Genomic DNA, 19,150 nt, shown 5'->3' on the forward strand with positions numbered 1-19,150 from the left:
CTTTGAAATTTGTGTTTTGCTGGTAATTTTCTCCGTATATCAAAATTATGCCCAGCCTTCAATAGCCACCTTGAATATCATTTATGAAATCTCTCTTAGTTCTCACAATTATATATGCTCTTCTTCCTTCTTGATATTGCGAAGCAGTCTGTACTTCTAAGTCATTTTCATACTTGTGCTTAACGTCTCCTGCAACTCTGGGCTTCTTCAGGAAAGGAAGTGTGGCATATGAACACACTGCTTTGTCCCCTTTCACCCATTCATTCTTTGCACAGTTCAGTACCTTCAGTAGAAACTCGATAAATATTTGCTAAATTGAATTATCAAAATGATTTATTGGATTTTCAAAGCTAGGGATCATGAGTTTGACAATTTTTTATATCCTCTGAGCTCTAATCATACTATTATGTGTTGACATATACTTGATAAATATTTATTGAATTGAACTGAGATGTGTGTACTAAAGCTCAGTCTGTAGTTTGTCCAACTTGTTTAAAGCATTAGAAAAAAATCCATATCCAATTACAACAGTAAATCATGTGTAAAGTTGTCAGCGAGTGTTATAATGACACCTTTCTCTCCTTTCCTATCTAGGGAGCAGTAATGAATGAAGTGGAAACAGAGCTCATTGGAAGTGACAAATATGCTGCAAGATTTGGGGAATCTATAGTTAATCTTGGTGACATTGATAATGATGGCTTTGAAGGTAATTAGAGGAATCCAACTTGGTACTTGATTTCCACTTTTAAAATGGTACATGGAAGCGAATATGTTTGGAGTTTCATGTTGTTGTCTTTCTAGATAAAATGGAGCCAGAATGGTATGCTAAGTTTTTTTTTTTTTTTAGTCTTCCACCTGACTTCTCAGTTGTCAGCTATTGAGTCTCACTGTTGTTAATAAAGAATGATATTCAAAATACGTATGTTGTTGATTCTATGCCACCATTGGTTATGAGTGGCATTTTGTGCCCCTAAAAAATGCTATTAAATTGTGACCCGCCATTTTTTTATATTTTACAAAGGATTCTGATTTCAGAATGTTAAGATGTGAAAAAAATGTATATCACAGACTCACTGGACCTTACTCTTTAACCATCAGTACAGTAAAGACACTGACAGAACTCAGTGGGGTCTGGCTGCAGAGCTGGAGCAAGGTTCTGTGGGTCCCCTGCTATGCCAGGAGTTCTTTGTTCAGGTGGTACATTTTGGGAGGATTTGAGAGATCCCAGGATTGAGTCCTGAGCAAGAGTGAGGGTGCAACTAGCAGACTCAGGGATAGTGGCTATTTATAAACCGATATGGAACAATTTCAACAGTGGAATAGATGGTACTGTCATAACTGCCTATTTCTGGGGATCAGCCCTACTATTGAGGTACTTGTCTCTACCTGCCTTCCCTCTTAAAATATGCTTTTTTCAGTCTAGCACTGAGTGATAACCAAGTCTGTTAAAACTGGGCATGAAATGATGAATAGGTTTGAGAGAGAGTATGTGATTCCTAGAGTTCAGCAAATAAGTATTTGATACTTATTTTCAGAGCTAAAACTGTGTCTGTCTCTTGGCATGGTCACTGACAATCGGTGTGTGGTAATATTAGGTCAAATCTTACACGTAAACTGGAAATTAGTGAAATGAATACTATAAATCCTCACTTCCTTACTTTCTTCTTATGCCTAAGTGCTTCATTCTATTTTAAGTGTCTAAAATGTTACTCTGCAAGAAGAAAGTTAGTGGGTTGTTGAATATATGCTTTCAGTGAACCCTATTAAATGTAAGATAGTGTGATTTTGTATACAAATATACAATTTCTGGAGTTTTTTTATTCTATTAAAAACAAATGGAGCTAAGTACATGTAGAAATTTTATGGTTATGATTATACAAGTAACATTTTACATGAAAATGTTTATAAGATATTATGATGTTTTGAGTTAATTTTTGTGTATGGTGTAAGATAGTGGTCTAGTTTCATTCTTTTGCATGAAGCTGTCCAGTTTTTCCATAGCCGTTTATTACTGGTTTCCCTATTGTCTATTCTTAAATTAATTAACCATGTACATGTGGGTTTATTTCTAGCATCTCTCCTCTTGCAATGATCTGTGTGTCTACTTTTATGCCAATATCATACTGTTTTCATTATGATAGTTTTTAATACAGTTTGAAATCAGGGAGTATGATATCTTTGGCTTTGTTTTTCTTAAGATTGCTTTAGCTATTCGGGGTCTTTTGTGGTTCAGTACAAATTTTAGTATATATATTTTTAATTCTGTGAAAAATGGCCACTGGAATTTTGCTAAGGATTATAATGAATATGTAGATTGCTTTCATTAGTATGGATATTTTAACAATATTAATCCTTCCAATTCATGAGCATGAAGTACCTTTCCATTTATTTTTGTCTTCATTTAAAAAAAAATCAATGTCTTAAAGTTTTTAGCATATAAGTCTTTCACCTCTTTGGTTAAATTTATTCCTAGGCATTTTCCTTAATTTTTATGCAATTGTAAAAATGGTATTATTCTTGAATTGTTCCTGATATTAGATGAAAAGGTTTCAGTTATTTACCATTGACTGTGATGTTAGCTATGGGCTTGTCATACATGGCCATTATTATGTTGAGGAATGTTCCCTCTAGACCCACTTTATTGAGTATTTTTATGACAAATCTGTGTTGAACTTTGTCAAATGCTGCTTTTGTTTTTTGGGTTTTTTTTTTTTTTTCATCTATTGAAATGATCATATGATTTTTATCCTTGGTTTTGTTAGTTTGGTTTATCATGTTAATTGACTTGTGAATGTTGAACCATCCTTGCATCCCTGGAATAAATCCTACTTGATCAGAATGTGTGATTCTTTTAATGTATGTTTGAATTTGATTTGCTAATATTTTATAGAGAATTTTTGTATCTATGTACATCAGGAATATTGGCCTGTAATTTTTGGGGTTTTTTTTGTGGTGTTCTTGTCTGGTTTTGGTATCCAGATACTACTGGTCTCATAGGTTTGGAAGCACTTGGTGCTTTTCAATTTTTTGAGAGTTGAGAAGCATAGGTATTAAATCTTCTTTTAATGTTTGGTAGAAGTTACCAGTGAAGCCACCTGGTTCTGGTCTTGTGTTTCTTGGGAGGTTTTTGATTACCAATTCAGCCTCCTTACTAATAAGTAGTCTATTCAGATTTACTCTTTCTTCATGTTCAGTTTTGAATGATTGTTTGTTTCTAGAAATTTATTCATTTCTTCTAAGTTGTCCAATTTGTTGGCATATAATTGTTTATAGTGATCTCTTATGATCCTTTTCATTTTTTGTTGTTGGTGTTGTTGTTGACCCCATTGGTCAGTAGCAGGTTGTTTACTTTATATGCATTTTATTTTTTTCAGGTTTTTTTCTTGTAATTGATTCTAGTTTCATACCATTGTTGTCAGAAAAGATATTAGGTATTATTTCAGTCTTCTTAAATTTATTAAAACTTCTTTGTGGCTTAACTTATCTGCCCTGGAGAATGTTTCAATTGTACTTGACAAGAATCTGTATTCTGCTGTTCTTGGATGGAATGTTCTACATATATCTGTTAAGTCTATCTGATCTAATGCGTTATTTAAAAACCATGTTTTCTATTTATTTTCTGTCTGGCAATCATTGGGGTAAATTGAGTATTATAGTTTCCTATTATTGTATGCTGTCAATTTATCCCTTTAGGTCTGTTAATATTCACTTTATATATTTAGGTGCTCCTATGTTTGCTGCATAAATATTTACAAATATTATCTCTTCTTGTTTGATTTACACTTTTATCATTATGTAATTCCCTTCTTTGTTTTATTACAATCTTTGTTTTAAAATTTGTTTTGTCTGATATACATATAGCTACTTCAGCTTTCTTTTGGTTTCCATTTACATGGATCATGTTTTTCCATTCCTTCCCTTTCAGTTTGCATGTGTTCTTGCAACTGAAATGAGTCTCTTGTAGGCAGCATATAGATGGGTCTTTATTTTTTTTTTATCTACTGAGCTACTCTTTTGATTGGAGAAGTTGGTCCATTTACATTTTAAGCAGTTATTGATGAGTATGTACTTATTGCCAATTTGTTACTTTGTAGTTCCTTTCTTCTTGCTTTTTTCTCTGTGTTTTGATGACTTTCTTTAGTGTTATGTTTATATTCCTTTTTCATTATCTTTTTGCATATCTACCATCAGTTTTTGCTTTGCCATTATGATGAGACTCATATATAACGTCATATGTATATGAATAGTCTATCTTAAATTGACAACTTAAATTTGAATGTATTTTAAAACTCTACATTTTTACTTCTTTCACCCATGTTTTATGTTTCTTGTGATAATTTACATTATTTATTTTACTTATTCCTTAACTATTATGAGTAGTTTTTACTACTTTTGTCTTTTAACTTTAATACTATCTTTATATGTCATTAATCCTCTACCTTTTACCTGTGAAATTTGTATACTTTTATATGTTTTCTTGTTACTAATTTTCTTTCTTTTTGGTTTAAATAAGTCCTTTTAACATTTTTTGTAAGGGTAATTTAGCTGGTGACAAACTCTTTTAGCTTTTGTTTGTCTTTATCTCTCTTTCAATTCTGAATGATAACTTTGCTGGGTAGAGTCTTCTTGGTTAGAAAACTTTTCCTTTCGGCATTTTATCATGCCATTCCCTTCTGGCTTGCAAAATTTCTGCTTAAAAATCTGATGGCCTTATGGGTTTTGTCTTGTATGTAATTTTTATTCCTCTTGCTGCTTTAGGAGTCCCCCAAAATCTTTAATTTTTGACATTTTAATTACAGCAGTTCCTTGAATAATGTCATTTTATTCAATGTCATTTTGTTATAACATTGATGAGGAAAAAATTGATTTCCTGCTGGGGCCACTGTTTGTGTAGAGTTTGCACATTTACCCTGCCTAATTAAGTCTAAGTCTGGTTTTCTCTCACATCCCAACAGTGTCCACATTAGGTTAACTGTCATGCCTAAATTGTCCCATAACGAATGAGTGCAGGTATATTTGTGAACTCCAGCCTCCTGTGACCCTGGACTAGAATAAGTGAGTCAGAAAAATAAGTATTTTATTCTTTTTTATTAATCTTTATTAAATGTATGTATAGCTCAAAATTATTTCAAAGTATAATATTAGAAATATTTAGGGGTCTTTATTTAGAAGTTTGGTGATATTTTTGTGACCAGAAATATGCAGTAGGAACTTAACTCTTGTTTATTTCAATTAGCCTATGGTAAAACTGCTTTTGTTATACTTAGATTCTTGACTCTAAGTAAAACTTAGATTCTGTGACTCTAAGTAAAACTATCAACAAGATTAAGTGAGGACTTACTGTATAATATGTCCTCCTGTGGATTTCTACTTTGGGTTCATCTTTTTGAAAGTCTCTGAGCTTCCTGGATCTGGATGTCTTTTTCCTTCCCTAAGTTAGGGAAAATTTCAGTCATAATTTCTTCAAATAGATTTTCTGCCACTTTCTCTCTCTTTCTTCTTATTCAGGGGCCCTTATAATGCAAATATTATTGTTCTTGATATTATCCTATAGGTCCCTTAAACTATCTCCACTTTAAAAAAAATTTTTTTTCTTTTTGCCTCTCCCTTTGGCTGAGTTCTACTGCTCTGTGTTCTGGCTCACTGATCCTTCCTTCTGCCTCATCCAGTGTGCTGTTAAACCTCTCGAGTGGATTTTTCAGTGTACTTATTGTAACTTATGTTCGGTACCTTCTTATATTTTCTGTCTCTTTATTGAAGTTCCCACTGTGTTCATTCATTCTTCTCCTGAGTTCAATGAACATCTTTCTGATCATTACTTTTCCTTTTATCGGGTTAACTACTTATATCCATTTCACTAAGATTTTTCTGAGGTTTTAGCCTATTCTTTTGTTTGGAACATATTTATGTCTCCTAATTTTGATTGATTTTTGTTTGTTTTTATGTATTTGACAAAATAGCTACCTCTGCCTGTCATGAAGCAGTGGCCTCATATAGATAAAACTTGTCATTCAGCTTTCCCTACCTCATTTTTTCCTTAACCTTTCTGATTGTTGAGGCAGCCTGATTTATTTTTTAAGTATATTTTATTGATTATATTGTTAAAATAGTTCCAATTTTTTCCCCTTTGCTCCCCTCCACCCAGCATCCCCCCTCCCCCAGCAATCCCCCCCCCCCACGTCCATGCCCATGGGTCGTATATACAAGGTCTCCCGCTTCACCCTTTCATATATTCTTCTTCTTCTTCTTTTAAATAAATGATTATTTTAACAATAAAAAATAACAATCCCTCCCTCTCAGACTTAAGACCCTTTATAATCTTATAAAGGACAATGAGCAAAGGTCTCAAGCTCCTCTAGCTGCTTCGAGCTGGACATGGTTGTCGTCCTACCTTCCCTTGGGTCCAGAAATCCCTAATAAGAGTGGGGATGTGGAGGGGAGGGTGGCTATCCTACATGGGGAAGGATTGTGCAGACTCCAGGTCAGTTGGCTGTCCCCGGAGAACGGTGTGCTTGGTTTAACAGGCTGGCATCCTTGTTGTATTCTGGGGGCAACAGATTTGGCAACAGGGTTAAAAGACATCATTCAATCCATGACCACTAGATGACAAAAGGCAGGGATTAACTTTTCAATGTCCCACATTAGGGAAAAAAAGGGCTTTTTTGGAGGAAGGTGTACCAGGTACATTTCACCGGTCCAAAACACTTTTGCCCACTATACTTAGTTTGGGCTGAGGGAAATATTTTAGGTTTCCCCACCTCTCAGACCTCTGGGCCCTTTCTGTCCAAGCCATTAGGATAGAAAAGAGAAACCAGTTTTAAAGTGAAGCCCACAGACCACCCCATACTTCACCAACCCAGCCACTTAGTTTAGCCAAACCATTGAGTCTCAGGAGGTAGCGCTGCAGACAGGATTAAGTGAAGCCTATTAAGTACAGACAATCACTCAGGTAATGAGATCATAGGCTTATGCCCTTTGAAAACAGAAAACACATGTTAATTTATGTAACATAACACATAAACTAGTCTCTAAATCTGTAAGACTGTCTTATTGGAAAGACATCCAGTTGCAAGGCATTTGACATTCTGTTTGCCTGTAAATTAAATATCTTTGATGATACCACAGACATAGTTTAACTTTCAAATGAAAACATATTTTAAATGAAAAGAAACTTTAAAGACGGTTAGCTGCACTACTTTATAGTCCACCACTGAGCATTGTGATTTTCCTTGAATAATGATTTTTCTCCCTAAGATTACCCTCCTTGTCATTAAAGGGACTGCATTAAGTCCATTTTTAATTTATCCTGTTCATTTGCATAAACACAACAAGAGCAGAAAATGATCACTTATGATCTTTAGTTCTGCTTTGCTGGAACTTACACAAGGAACATTTAGGGTGACCTTCAGTCTGCCCTTCTGGGCACAGAAGCTGAGCCACATACCTGGCATTCAGCCTTGCCTGTACACACCTGTCTTTTCCAAGTCCTTCCGGTTTTCCATTGTGCCTTAAGGGCCCTTCTAGCCATCTTTCAGAAAAACAACTTTCATTCCTTCCCTGGAAAGATTGCCATGGACCGCACAACCAACCATGGTACCAAGTTTTTTATCTCGTGGGCTTTTATTACCTTCGAAAGTCATTCCCAGTTCCTTGGAGCTTTTTGGTAGCAACCAGAACCCAAGCATGTCTCCTTTAGGCATGACATTCCAGTCAACGTCTTGGTCAAAAAAAAAAACAAAACCCTCTATTAACAACTGGTCTTATTAGTTTTATGCAAAGAAACTTATGTCATTACTTCTTTAGAATGCCAAACTCTGGATGGATCAGATAAGGGGGAAAATAGACGGTGTGAAAGAAAATCCTTGTCCTTCTAATATTGAGTCTAATGTTGAGTCATATGAGTTCTTTATATATTTTGGAGATCAATCCCTTGTCTGAGATATCATTGGCAAATGTATTTTTCCATATTGTTGGTTCCCTTTCATCTTGCTGATGTTTTCTTTAGCCGAGCAGAAACTTTTTAGTTTGATGTAGTCCCATTTGTTTATTCTTTCCTTTATTTCCCTTGCCTTATGAGATATATCAGTGAAAATGTTGCTACATGGGATATCTGAAATTTTCCTGCCTATTTTTTCTTCTAGAACCTTTATGGTATCATGGCTTACATTTAAGTCTTTGATCCATTTTGAGTTTATTCTGGTGTATAGTGTAAGTTGGTGGTCTAGTTTCATTTTTTTTTTTTTTTACATGTCCCTGTCCAGTTCTCCCAACACCATTTGTTGAAGAGGCTTTTCTCACTCCATTTGATGTTCCTTCCCCCTTTGTCAAATATTAGTTGACCATATAGACATGGGTTTATTTCTGGGCTCTCTATTCTGTTCCATTGATCTATATGTCTGTTCTTATGCCAGTACCAAGCTGTTTTGATTACCGTGGCCTTGTAGTATAGTTTGATATCAGGTATTGTGATTCCTCCTACTGTGTTCTTCTTCCTCAGAATTGCTGTGGCTATTCGGGCTTTTTTGGTTCCATATAAATTTTTGAAGAATTTGTTCTAGATCTGTGAAAAATGTCATTGATGTTTTAATAGGGATTGCATTGAATCTATAAATTGCTTTGAGTAGTATTGACATTTTAATGATGTTGATTCTTCCCATCCATGAGCATGGTATCTGCTTCCATTTATTTATATCTTCCTTAGTTTCTTTCTTCAGTGTTATGTAGTTTTCTGAGTTCATGTTTTTAACTCCTTGGTTAAGTTTATTCCTAGGTACTTTATTTTTCTTGTTGCTATGGTAAATGGGATTTTTCTTTTAGTTTCTGTCTCTGAGATTTTATTGTTGGTGTACAGAAATGCCTTTGATTTCTGAATATTGACTTTGTATCCTGCTATTTTGCCGAATTCACTTATTAGGTTGAGTAGTTTTTTTGTGGAGTCTATAGGGTTTTCTATATACACTATCAGTCATCTACAAATAATGACAGTTTTACTTCCTCTTTTCCAATTTGGATGCCTTTTATTTCTCTCTCTTGTCTGATTGCTCTGCCTAGAACTTCCAAGACTATGTTGAATAGGAGTGGAGAGAGTGGACATCCTTGTCTTGTTCCTGACCTCAGGGGGAATGCTCTCAGTTTTTGCCCATTGAGTATGATGTTGGCTTCAGGTTTCTCATATATGGCCTCTATTATGTTGAGGTGTGCGCCATCTATTCCCATTTTGCTGAGAGTTTTCATCATAAATGGGTGTTGTACTTTATCAAATGCTTTTTCTGCATCTATTGATATGATCATGTGGTTTTTGTCTTTTAGTTTGTTTATGTGGTGTATTATGTTTATTGATTTGTGAATATTAAACCATCCTTGCATCCCTGGGATGAATCCCACTTCATCGTGGTGTATGATCTTTCTAATGTGTTGCTGGATCCGGTTTGCCAGTATTTTGTTGAGGATTTTAGCATCTATGTTCATCAGCGATATTGGCCTGTAGTTTTCTTTCTTTCTTGTGTCTTGACCTGGTTTTGGAATTAGGGTAATACTGGGTTCATAGAACGAGTTTGGGAGTCTTACCTCTTCATGGATCTTCTGCAATAATCTGAGGAGGATAGGAGTTAATTCTTTCATAAATGTTTTGTAGAATTCACCTGTGAGCCATCCAGTCCAGGGCTTTTGTGTGCCGGGAGTTCTTTTATTACTGCTTCAATTTCACTAGTTGTTATTGGTCTATTCAGGCTTTCTGCTTCTTCTTGATTCAGTTTTGGAAGACTATATGTTTCCAGGAATTTGTCATTTCCTCTAGGTTGTCAGATTTCTTGCCATACAATTGTTTGTAATAATTTCTTACAATTCTTTGTATTTCTGTGATATCGGTTGTGATTTCTCCTCTTTCGTTTCTGATTTTATTTATTTGGGTCCTCTCTTTTTTTCTTGATGAGCCTGGTTAAAGGCTTGTCAATTTTGTTTATCTTTTCAAAGAACCAGCTCCTACTTATGTTGATCTTTTGAATTGTTAGTTTAGTCTCTATGTCATTTAATTCTGCTCTGATCTTGATGATTTCCTTCCTTCTACTTGATCTGGGCTTTGCTTGTTGTTCTTCCTCTAGTTCTTGTAGCTGTAGGGTTAAATTTTTTATTAGAGATTCTTCTATCTTTTTTTAGGTAGGCCTGTATTGCTATGAACTTTCCTCTCAGGACTGCTTTCGCTGTATCCCATAGGTTTTGAGTTGTTGTGTGTTCATTATCATTAGTTTCCAGAAACTTTTTGATTTCTTCTTTGATGTCATTGTTAACCCATTCATTATTTAATAGCATGTTATTCATTCTCCATGAGTTTGAATGTTTTTAAGTTTTTTCCTTGAGGTTGATTTCCAATTTTAATCCATTGTGATCTGAGAAGATGCTTGATATAATTTCAATTTCCTTGAATTTGTTGAGGCTTGTTTTGTGTCCTACCATGTGGTCTATCTTTGAAAATGTTCCATGTGCACTTGAGAAGAATGTATATTTTGCTTCTTTGGGGTGAAAAGTTCTATATATATTGACTAAGTCCATTTGATCTACAGTGTTGTTCAATGCCTCAATATCTTTGGTGTTTCTTTGCTTCAAAGATCTGTCCATTGTTGACAATGGGGTGTTAAAGTCCCCTACTATGAGTGTGTTGCTGTCTGTATCTTTCTTGGAGCCTTTCAAAATTTTCCTTACATATTTGGGTGCTCCTAAGTTGGGTGCATATATATTTATAAGGGTTATATCTTCTTGATGGATTTTTTCCTTAAGTATTATGAAATGTCATTCTTTGTCTCTTTTTATGGCCTTTGCTGTGTAATCTGTTTTGTCTGATATAAGTATTGCTACCCCAGCTTTTTTTTCATGTCCATTTGCTTGAAATACTTTTTTCCATCCCTTCACTTTCAATCTGTGTAGATCTTTTGTTCTGAGGTTGGTCTCTTGTAGACAGCATATATGTGGGTCATTCTTTCTAATCCATTCAGCTACCCTGTGTCTTTTGATTGGAGCATTTAATCCATTTACATTTAAGGTTATTACTGATAAGCACTTATTCATTGTCATTTTCCCCCTTTGTACTTGTGTTCCTCTCTGTCTCTCTCTGTTTCTTTATCTTCTTAAAGCAGACCCTTTATCATCTCTTGCAATGCTGGTTTGGTGGAGATGTATTCTTTTAGCCTTCTTTTGTCTTGGAAACTCCTTATTTCACCTTCCATTTTGAATGAGAGCCTTGCTGGGTAGAGTATTCTTGGTTGTAGGCCTTTGTTTTTCATTGCTTGGAATATTTTTTGCCATTCCCTTCTGGCTTGTAGTGTTTCTGCTGAGAAATCTGAGGATAGCCTTATTGGAGCTCCCTTGTATGTTATTAGTTGTTTCTCTCTTGCTGCTTTTAGGATTCTCTCTTTGTCTTTGAATGTTGGCATTTTAATTATGATGTGTCTTGAAGTGGGCCTGTTGGGGTTCATCTTCATTGGGACCCTCTGTGCTTCCTGGACTTGTGTGACTCTTTCTCTCCTCATGTTAGGAAAGTTTTCTGTCATTAGTTTTTCAAAGAGGTTTTCTATCCCTTGCTCTTCTTTTCCTTCTGGAATTCCTATGATACGAATATTATTACGTTTCATGTTGTCCTGCAGCTGTCTTAGAACCTCTTCCGTCTTGTTCAGTCTTTTTTCCTTTTGTTGAACTGTCTGGGAGTTTTTGTCTACATTGTCCTCCAGCTCACTGATCTGATCTTCTGCTTCCTCTAACCTGCTTTTAATTCCTTCTACTGTGTTCTTCAATTCAGAGTTCATATTCTTCATCTCCTCCTGGCTCTTATTGATAGCTTCTATGTCCTTTTTCATGCTGGTGTAATTCTCAATAAATTCCTTGTAGTTTTTCTGGAGTTCTTTGTAGTTTCCACTGAGCTCATTGAACTTCTCCATAATACATGTTTTGAATTCCATATCTGATAGTTTGCTCCCCTCTATTTCATTTAGCACTCTTTCTGGGGATTCTACCTTTCCTTTCGATGGGGGGGTTGTTTCTCTGTCTCCCCATTTTTGTGATTCCTATTGTTTGTTGATGCTTCTTAGAATGATCTGCACTTCCTGGATCTGCTCCTGGTGGCATCAGATCCTGTACCAGTCTGGACCTAGGCAGCCTGTTGGAGACTTCCAGGGATCTACTGCCTTTGTCTGTCTCCTTTATTTGTTAATCTATTCAGTCTCTGATTAACCTTCAGGCTTAAGGACCGTGTGTGTGGCAGCTTAATTCCTGTAGGCAGGGCTTTTGCTTCCCCTCAGGCTGATGCCACTTGGAGGGGTATGGTCTGCCTGCAGTGTGGGGATGAATCAGCACTGGGACCCGGTCGGCTGCTCCCCTAGTTCTCCCCTCAAAGCCACCACGTCAAACTCTCCCCAAGTGTCTCCAGTCTCTCTGCCTTCCCTCTGCTTGAGCCCAGGGTAAGTGGGGGTCAAAATATTTTGGTATGTGATCCACTTAAGAGCTCTTTTTCTCCTGCTGTTTCTCTCCGGCTAGCAAGAAACCCTGTGGCTTTTCACTTTTCACAGCTGGATACTATTTTACTTTCCACTCTGTTGCTGGAGGCTGGGAAGCCCAGCTGAGGGTTTAGACCTTGCCCTTGTTAGGAGGAAACCGCAGCTGCCGAGCTGTTTCTCAGTCCCTTCAGCTGCCACTCGTGGGAGCCCAGTCAACCCTTCCGTCTCTCTGCACTCCCTAACCATCACGTTGTGATGTAGTGGCCTTTTCTGTCTCTCTGTGGTTATAAGACTTCTCTCCAGCTAGTGTTCAGTTGGTTATTCCAGATGATTTCTCCAAAATTAAGTTGTAAATCCAGACTGGTCCTTGGAGGAGGTTAGTGTAGCTTCCACTTACTCCTCTGCCATCTTTGATCTCTCTGATTTATTTTTGATAGTTGTTGAAGGTATGCCAAGACCTGTCAGTGTTCTGAATGAAGGGATCTCAGTTAACACGTTGTTTCAGGCTGAATAGAAGTCAGACCCTATTGGAAAGTATGCCACAGCTTTGAATGTATGCCAATGTATACAGCCCCATGGGACTACAGTAGCAACCCCTGCTGGCCTGCAGAGCAGGCAATCTGGGTGTGTTCCCTGAGTGACCATTGCAAACATCGGGGCTCTGGACAGGTATATAAAACTCTTTTCTGAGAGGTATCAGAGTCCTAGGGAGAGCACAGAGATGGTTCCCCTGGCCTGTTCCTTAGAAGACCTCCATAGCCTCAAGAAGTTTTGGAAGCCAGAGGCCTGCCTCTCGGGCTCAAACTCCAGGACAAGTAAGCAGGCTTTTTCCACAGGAAGACTGGAATTGTGCTTCAGTCTGCTGTCGGTTTTCAAGAACTGTGTCTCTGTTACAGTCCTGTGAGACTCAGAAACGTAAGAACCCAACCCACAAAAGCCAGATACCAAAGCTTTAGCAGGGCATGAAAAACACAGGAACTGGGCACACCTGCCAGTTTTAGCAGGGCACAGTAGCCATTTGCTTCTGCTGGCTTCAGCAGAGCAGCAGAAGAATGCAGAAACCGTGCATATCTGCCAATGTTAGCAGGGCAGTGGGAGAGTGCAGCGGTGGGGTGCCCATGGGCTTTAGCTGGGCAGCGGGGGAGTGCAGGAGTGGGGTGCAACAGGGTTTAGCAGGGCAGTGATGGAGCACAGAAGCCACCACCTGCTCTAGCAACGTAGAGAGAGAGTGCAAAAATGGGGCCCACCGGCACCTCCTTCCTAGGGAGTCTAGCAGGCCCCTGCTCTTTGGAGGACTCTTTAAGATTAGCAAATACATTTCCTTCCAAGTAGCTAAGATACTTCTCAAACTGGTGCTTTTGCACCAGGCCTCACAGAGAGGGAGTTTGTCTGAGTCCCCTGGCCATAAGCCTCATTGTTTTCAAAACCTAGACATTTTATGGGCTCCTCTCTCAGTGCAGGTTCCAAGTGTTGGGGTTTCTGCTTCAGAGAACAAACTCCTCACTTCTCAGGGAGAAGCTCCTGCTTTGTGATATCCCTCCCAATGGCAGGTCATGGTGCTCGAGGTGGGGTTTTTGGCAAGACGGTTCTCTGTCTCTTACGTGTCTCAATGTGGCACTTTTATCCTTTACTGTGGAGGAGCTGTTCAGCTAATGTTCAGGTCTTTTGCAGAGGGAATTGTTTCACGTGTGACTGGAGCTTTAGTGCGTCTGTGGGAGGAGGCAAGTTCAGGATCTTCCTGCACCGCCACATGGGACTGCCCCTCCTCCTATAAACTCCACTGTTCATGACTGTGCCCGGCCTGGTGACGGAGAGCACAGGCTCTGAGTCAGACTGCAGGGTTCAAATCCCGGCTCCTCTGCATCCTGGCTGTATGATCCTGAACAAGTTATACCCTGTGACTTGCTTTCCTCCTCAGTTAAAAGTGGGCTTCTAAAAGTATTTATTTGATACATTAATATGTGTAAAACCCCCAGGACAGTGCCTGCATTGTAAATACTGTATGTGTTAGTTAATGCTAAGGTTATTATGGTTATACTAATGATAATTACAATTTATATTAACAGAATGAAATGAATGAAATGTTTATATGAAAAGGAAAAACAATTGTCAAATATCTCCGTGTTTGTTCTGTATGTAGTATCCCAAATCTAGTTGCATAAACATTTTATACATACACCCCCCCCCCACAAATATAGGTATGTATGTGTTTCAAATATCTTTTCCTCCATTTCCATAATGATAGCTAGAATATTACTTTGTTATAAAATGGATCCAAGTGTAATCCTAGAAGTAAGAATTTGGATCTATATATAAAATAGCCGAAGACCAAATATACACAAATGTTTTCTGTTTGGAATTTAATTGAGCTGGATCTTTTCTTGTATTTCAGCTAAAATGGCTCATCTCTATTGTTTCAAGATAGTTGTCTCAAAATAGATCACTAGTGCTAAAGACTAATACTACAAGAATTTCAGTATATCAACAGCTTCATAGCCCAGACTTGTTATCTTTTCACATACAGTAGTCCCTCTCTACATCGCGGTTCACTTATTGTGGCCTCACCGTATCACGGGATTTTAAAAATATTATATTTAATTATTTATCACAGATTTTTTTCTATGTCATGAGATTTAGTGGTACTATATACATATGTTATTAAAGTTACGTAGGTTTAAGAGTGTGGAATATGTTTAAGAACATAAGTAGTGTTTATAAAAGTGTGGAAAAGGTTAATAAGGGAGTGGGAAAGGTTTATAAAGGACTGGGAATGGTTTATAAGTGTGTGGGAAGGGTTTATAAAGCCTTAAAATATATATAAGTACTAAAGTAAATCTAAGGTTCCTACTTTGTGGATTTTCACCTATTGCGGGGGGAGGGGGGGCGGGTTGAATGTAATACCCGTGATAAGTGAGGGAATACGGTATTATCGAGTAGCGAGGTTTAGATTTCTAGTTACTAAAGAGTAGTAGCCACCATGGTTGAAGTATGTACTGACCCCTGATTTAAAAATTGCTAACTGGTCTTATCTTCAGTGGCTACATGATAGTTCTCCAACCACTTCTCCTCTTGACCTTCCTCATTCTCTCCCCCTCTTCCTTTTCTTCATTCTTGCACTTTCCTGATATGTTCCTATATGCATCTAGTCTGCACACATACAGCTCCAGGTGTTTGAAACCAACTTCCAGTCTCCATGTGTTCCGTGCTGTCGCACAGGCTGTTTGCTCTGTCTAAACATCTTTTCTCTTTTGGCCACATGGCTGTGACTTAGCAATACTTGAGTTTGAGCTTGGACATCATCTACGAGAAGTCTTCCCTAATTTCCATCACCTTCTTGCATGTTGCTTTATGATTCTGTTTTTACTTATTCTTCTCTCCCACTAGATTGTCAGTTCCTTTTTTGTTACTGCCTTGCATTGCCAGTTCCTAGCAAATGCTTAGAATACAACAGGTGCTCAGTAGTTGCATGCTGACTGAACAAATGAATGGGTGTATTTATACATGAAAATTACACATAATTTGTACAATTCAAGGACGGTAGCCTTAGTAGGTCTAAACAAAATAAGGATAAGGCGTGTCAACCAGTTACTTTTAGATAAAAATAGAAAAGCTTTTGCAGTTTTAAAACTGCACAATATTTGGCCTTGACCTGTGTGGCTCAGTGCGTTGGTCATTGTCCCACAAAGTGAAAGGTCACTGGTTTGATTCCCTGTCAAGGCACATGCAGGAAGCAACCAATCTATATTTCTGTCTCACATCAGTGTTTCTCTACCTCTCTTTCTTCCTCCATTCCCCTCTCTCTAAAAATAATAAATAAAATCTTTAAAAAATAAAAAATAAATTTTCACAGTATTTGCCCAAAAGTTATATATTAAAGATGATTTTATTTGCATTGTAATAGCACTCAAAAACTACCACTGTAATTGTTAAAAAGGTTTTAGATCTGATGAACAGTGATAAGAAATGAATATCATAAAAGCAACATTTCTGTATTTTAGGTCTCCATTAAAGTAACAAGAAAGCATGGCATATCAACACAAATATGAATATACCCAAATAAATAGACATAATACTTAGTAAATAATGAAATGCTCTTTGACTATAGAATTTTTCCTCTATGTACTATATATTTATAGCAGATAAGCAACTATGTCATTCTTAGTGTCTAATTTCTTTTTTTTTTTTATGTGAGTTGATTAAATCTTTTATTTTCTCCTGGTATCATAATCTGATGTGAATCTCAATAAATTCATAAAGGTGATGCAGTCATTATTTTATAGAACAAATTCATTTTCTGAAATTGTGTGTGTGTGTGTATGGATACTCTGAATATAATACCTTAATTATTTTCATTGGAAGTAAAGCCCAGAACTCAAAATAAGGATTCTTTGGTTATGCTTTTAATAATGATGGTAATTTATTATGTGGTAGATGCTGCTCTTAGCACTTTAGATGAAAATGTCCTGTTCTGAGGGAGCAAGTCCTCTCACGATCCCATGTTATAAGTGAAGGAACAAATGAGACAGAGAGGTTAAGAACTGGGCCCAGCATAACAGCACAGTGGCAGTGCTAGGCTCTGACTACAGAGCCTTGACCATGCTGTTAGACTGCCTCTCAGACCAATTCCCTCTGCTTCTTCCATGCACCCACTATTCTGTACAACCCTGAATAGTGTTGTGTTGTTGTAAGTATTTTGTCTTTCTTTTTCTGTCTAACGAGAGAAGTGTTAGTTTTTTACATAAAGAATTTCTTATATTATGTGATCTAAATTAGGGAGCAGAAAGGTTAGTTTTCAAAGTTGCATTCTTTTATCAAAAATTTGTTTCCACCATTTAAATTCTTGAATAGATGTTGCTATTGGAGCTCCACAAGAAGATGACTTGCGAGGCGCTATTTACATTTACAATGGCCGAGCAGATGGGATCTCATCAGCCTTCTCACAGGTAGGAGACAACTCTGTTTTCAAAATAAGCATCGGTAATAAAAGACTTAAATTTTCTACTGTTAATGTGGACTTATATTTCTTAATTCACACATTCAAATATTTAATCATCTATTTCACCATTTTTTATCATTATAGTAGATGATCTTATTTTTAATGACATTAATAAGTCTTTGGACCCACTTTTTTTCCATAAGTAAGAGTTCCGGTTCACTTCCATTCTAGTTTGTCTTTAACATATTAAATATTTATCTCTGCATTTCATTAAATTTATGTTCTGAGGTAATATCTATACTATTCCAAATAAGCCCATTTGGATTTGATTAGCTGTGCCATGTCTTGTGGCAAAAGTCCCATATTTCATGGAGATCACACAGGGAAAGCATACATTCACATGATACTCTGGGTTCCTTTCAGTGCAAAACAGTGAGACAATAGCCATTTAATAAAATTCCCTGATCTAACTCTGACTTCACTTTTATATTTTGAAAAGTAGGCCATTTCAGTGCATAGAAAGAAAGAAAAAAACAAAACAAAACTATGTACACATGCAGAGAAGAAAAGCTTTTCCAAAGATACCCTTTGTGGAAACATTAGCTATACATACTGTTATTTCTGACTAGATAAAAATAGGCAGGTGGCTTTCCATATTTAACATGAAAAGTATGCATTCATTGAGTGCAAAATACTGATTTTTCTAAGCCTGATACTTATAAATTACCATCTAGGCATGCAATTACACATGGGATAGGAAGCACATAACTTGAGTTGTCTTTGTCAAGTGCTAGGAAGTACTCTGGCCAGCTGGGTGGCTCTCGTCATACACCTAAGTAGCAGGCTCCTCTAAGGGATTAGAAATGTCTTATTTTCCAGATTACTTGTTTGTGTTCATTTCCCTGACCAACATGAATTACCAGAGCCTGAAAGAAGACTGGGGAGAGGGGGGTCAGGACTGTTATAGAAGACCTGTACTACATAATTTCCCTTTGCTCACAAAGTAAAGAAAGTAATTTTTTTCTTCTTATGAAATAGATGTCAACTGCCCACTGAAAGCTGAAAACTTTTGTTTCTCTTAGGCACAGGATTTGACTTAACTAAACTGCATGTTGTTCATAAATGTGCCAGGGTATGGAAAGGCTTATCTTTTTATCTTTATTTAAATCATTGCTTCTCTGGGACATTAAGTGTTCAGAAACACTTCTCACTCAGCTTATCTGTTTCTCAGAGAATTGAAGCGCTTCAAATCAGTAAATCCTTAAGTATGTTTGGACAGTCTATATCTGGGCAAATTGATGCAGATAATAATGGATATGTAGGTGAGTATAAAATTTACTTTATTTTATATATTGGAATAAGCTCTATTGTGGATGCTGCTGTATTGAGAAGCACATAAGATGGTATGGAAGAGTTCTGATATACTGACAAATTTTTCCCTTTATTTTAAAACTGTTTTTGAATTCAAGGATGGGTCTGAAATGATCAGGTAATTCCTGAGATTTACAGTGTTAGTTATTTAATATTTTATTCATTGTTCTTTAAAAAATTAAAAGTACCCATAAAAGTATATTTAAATGAAAAACATGATGATGAAAAGAAAGAAGATCCTTTTTCTTTCTTTCTTTCCTTTACTTTTTTTTGTAATTTGAAAGATTTATGGTGAATATTTCTAGTCCAACAATATGATTTTCATTTTATATTATAAAGTTTATGTTTATATTGTGTTATA

The 19,150-nt window shown here is 36.7% G+C and overlaps 1 protein-coding gene across 1 annotated transcript in view; it reads left to right on the forward strand.

Annotated features, from left to right (window-relative positions):
- Positions 1 to 19,150, forward strand: part of ITGA4 (integrin subunit alpha 4) — an 86,113-nt gene that overhangs the window by 25,913 nt on the left and 41,050 nt on the right. The window contains exons 10-12 of the mRNA XM_090281305.1: positions 595 to 706; positions 17,331 to 17,425; positions 18,650 to 18,740. Coding sequence (XP_090137431.1) covers positions 595 to 706; positions 17,331 to 17,425; positions 18,650 to 18,740 — 298 coding nt within the window. The remainder of the gene's footprint in view (positions 1 to 594; positions 707 to 17,330; positions 17,426 to 18,649; positions 18,741 to 19,150) is intronic.

This window comes from Furipterus horrens, unplaced genomic scaffold (assembly GCF_987537825.1).
Source record: "Furipterus horrens unplaced genomic scaffold, mFurHor1.1.pri manual_scaffold_1, whole genome shotgun sequence".
NCBI lineage: Eukaryota > Metazoa > Chordata > Mammalia > Chiroptera > Furipteridae > Furipterus > Furipterus horrens.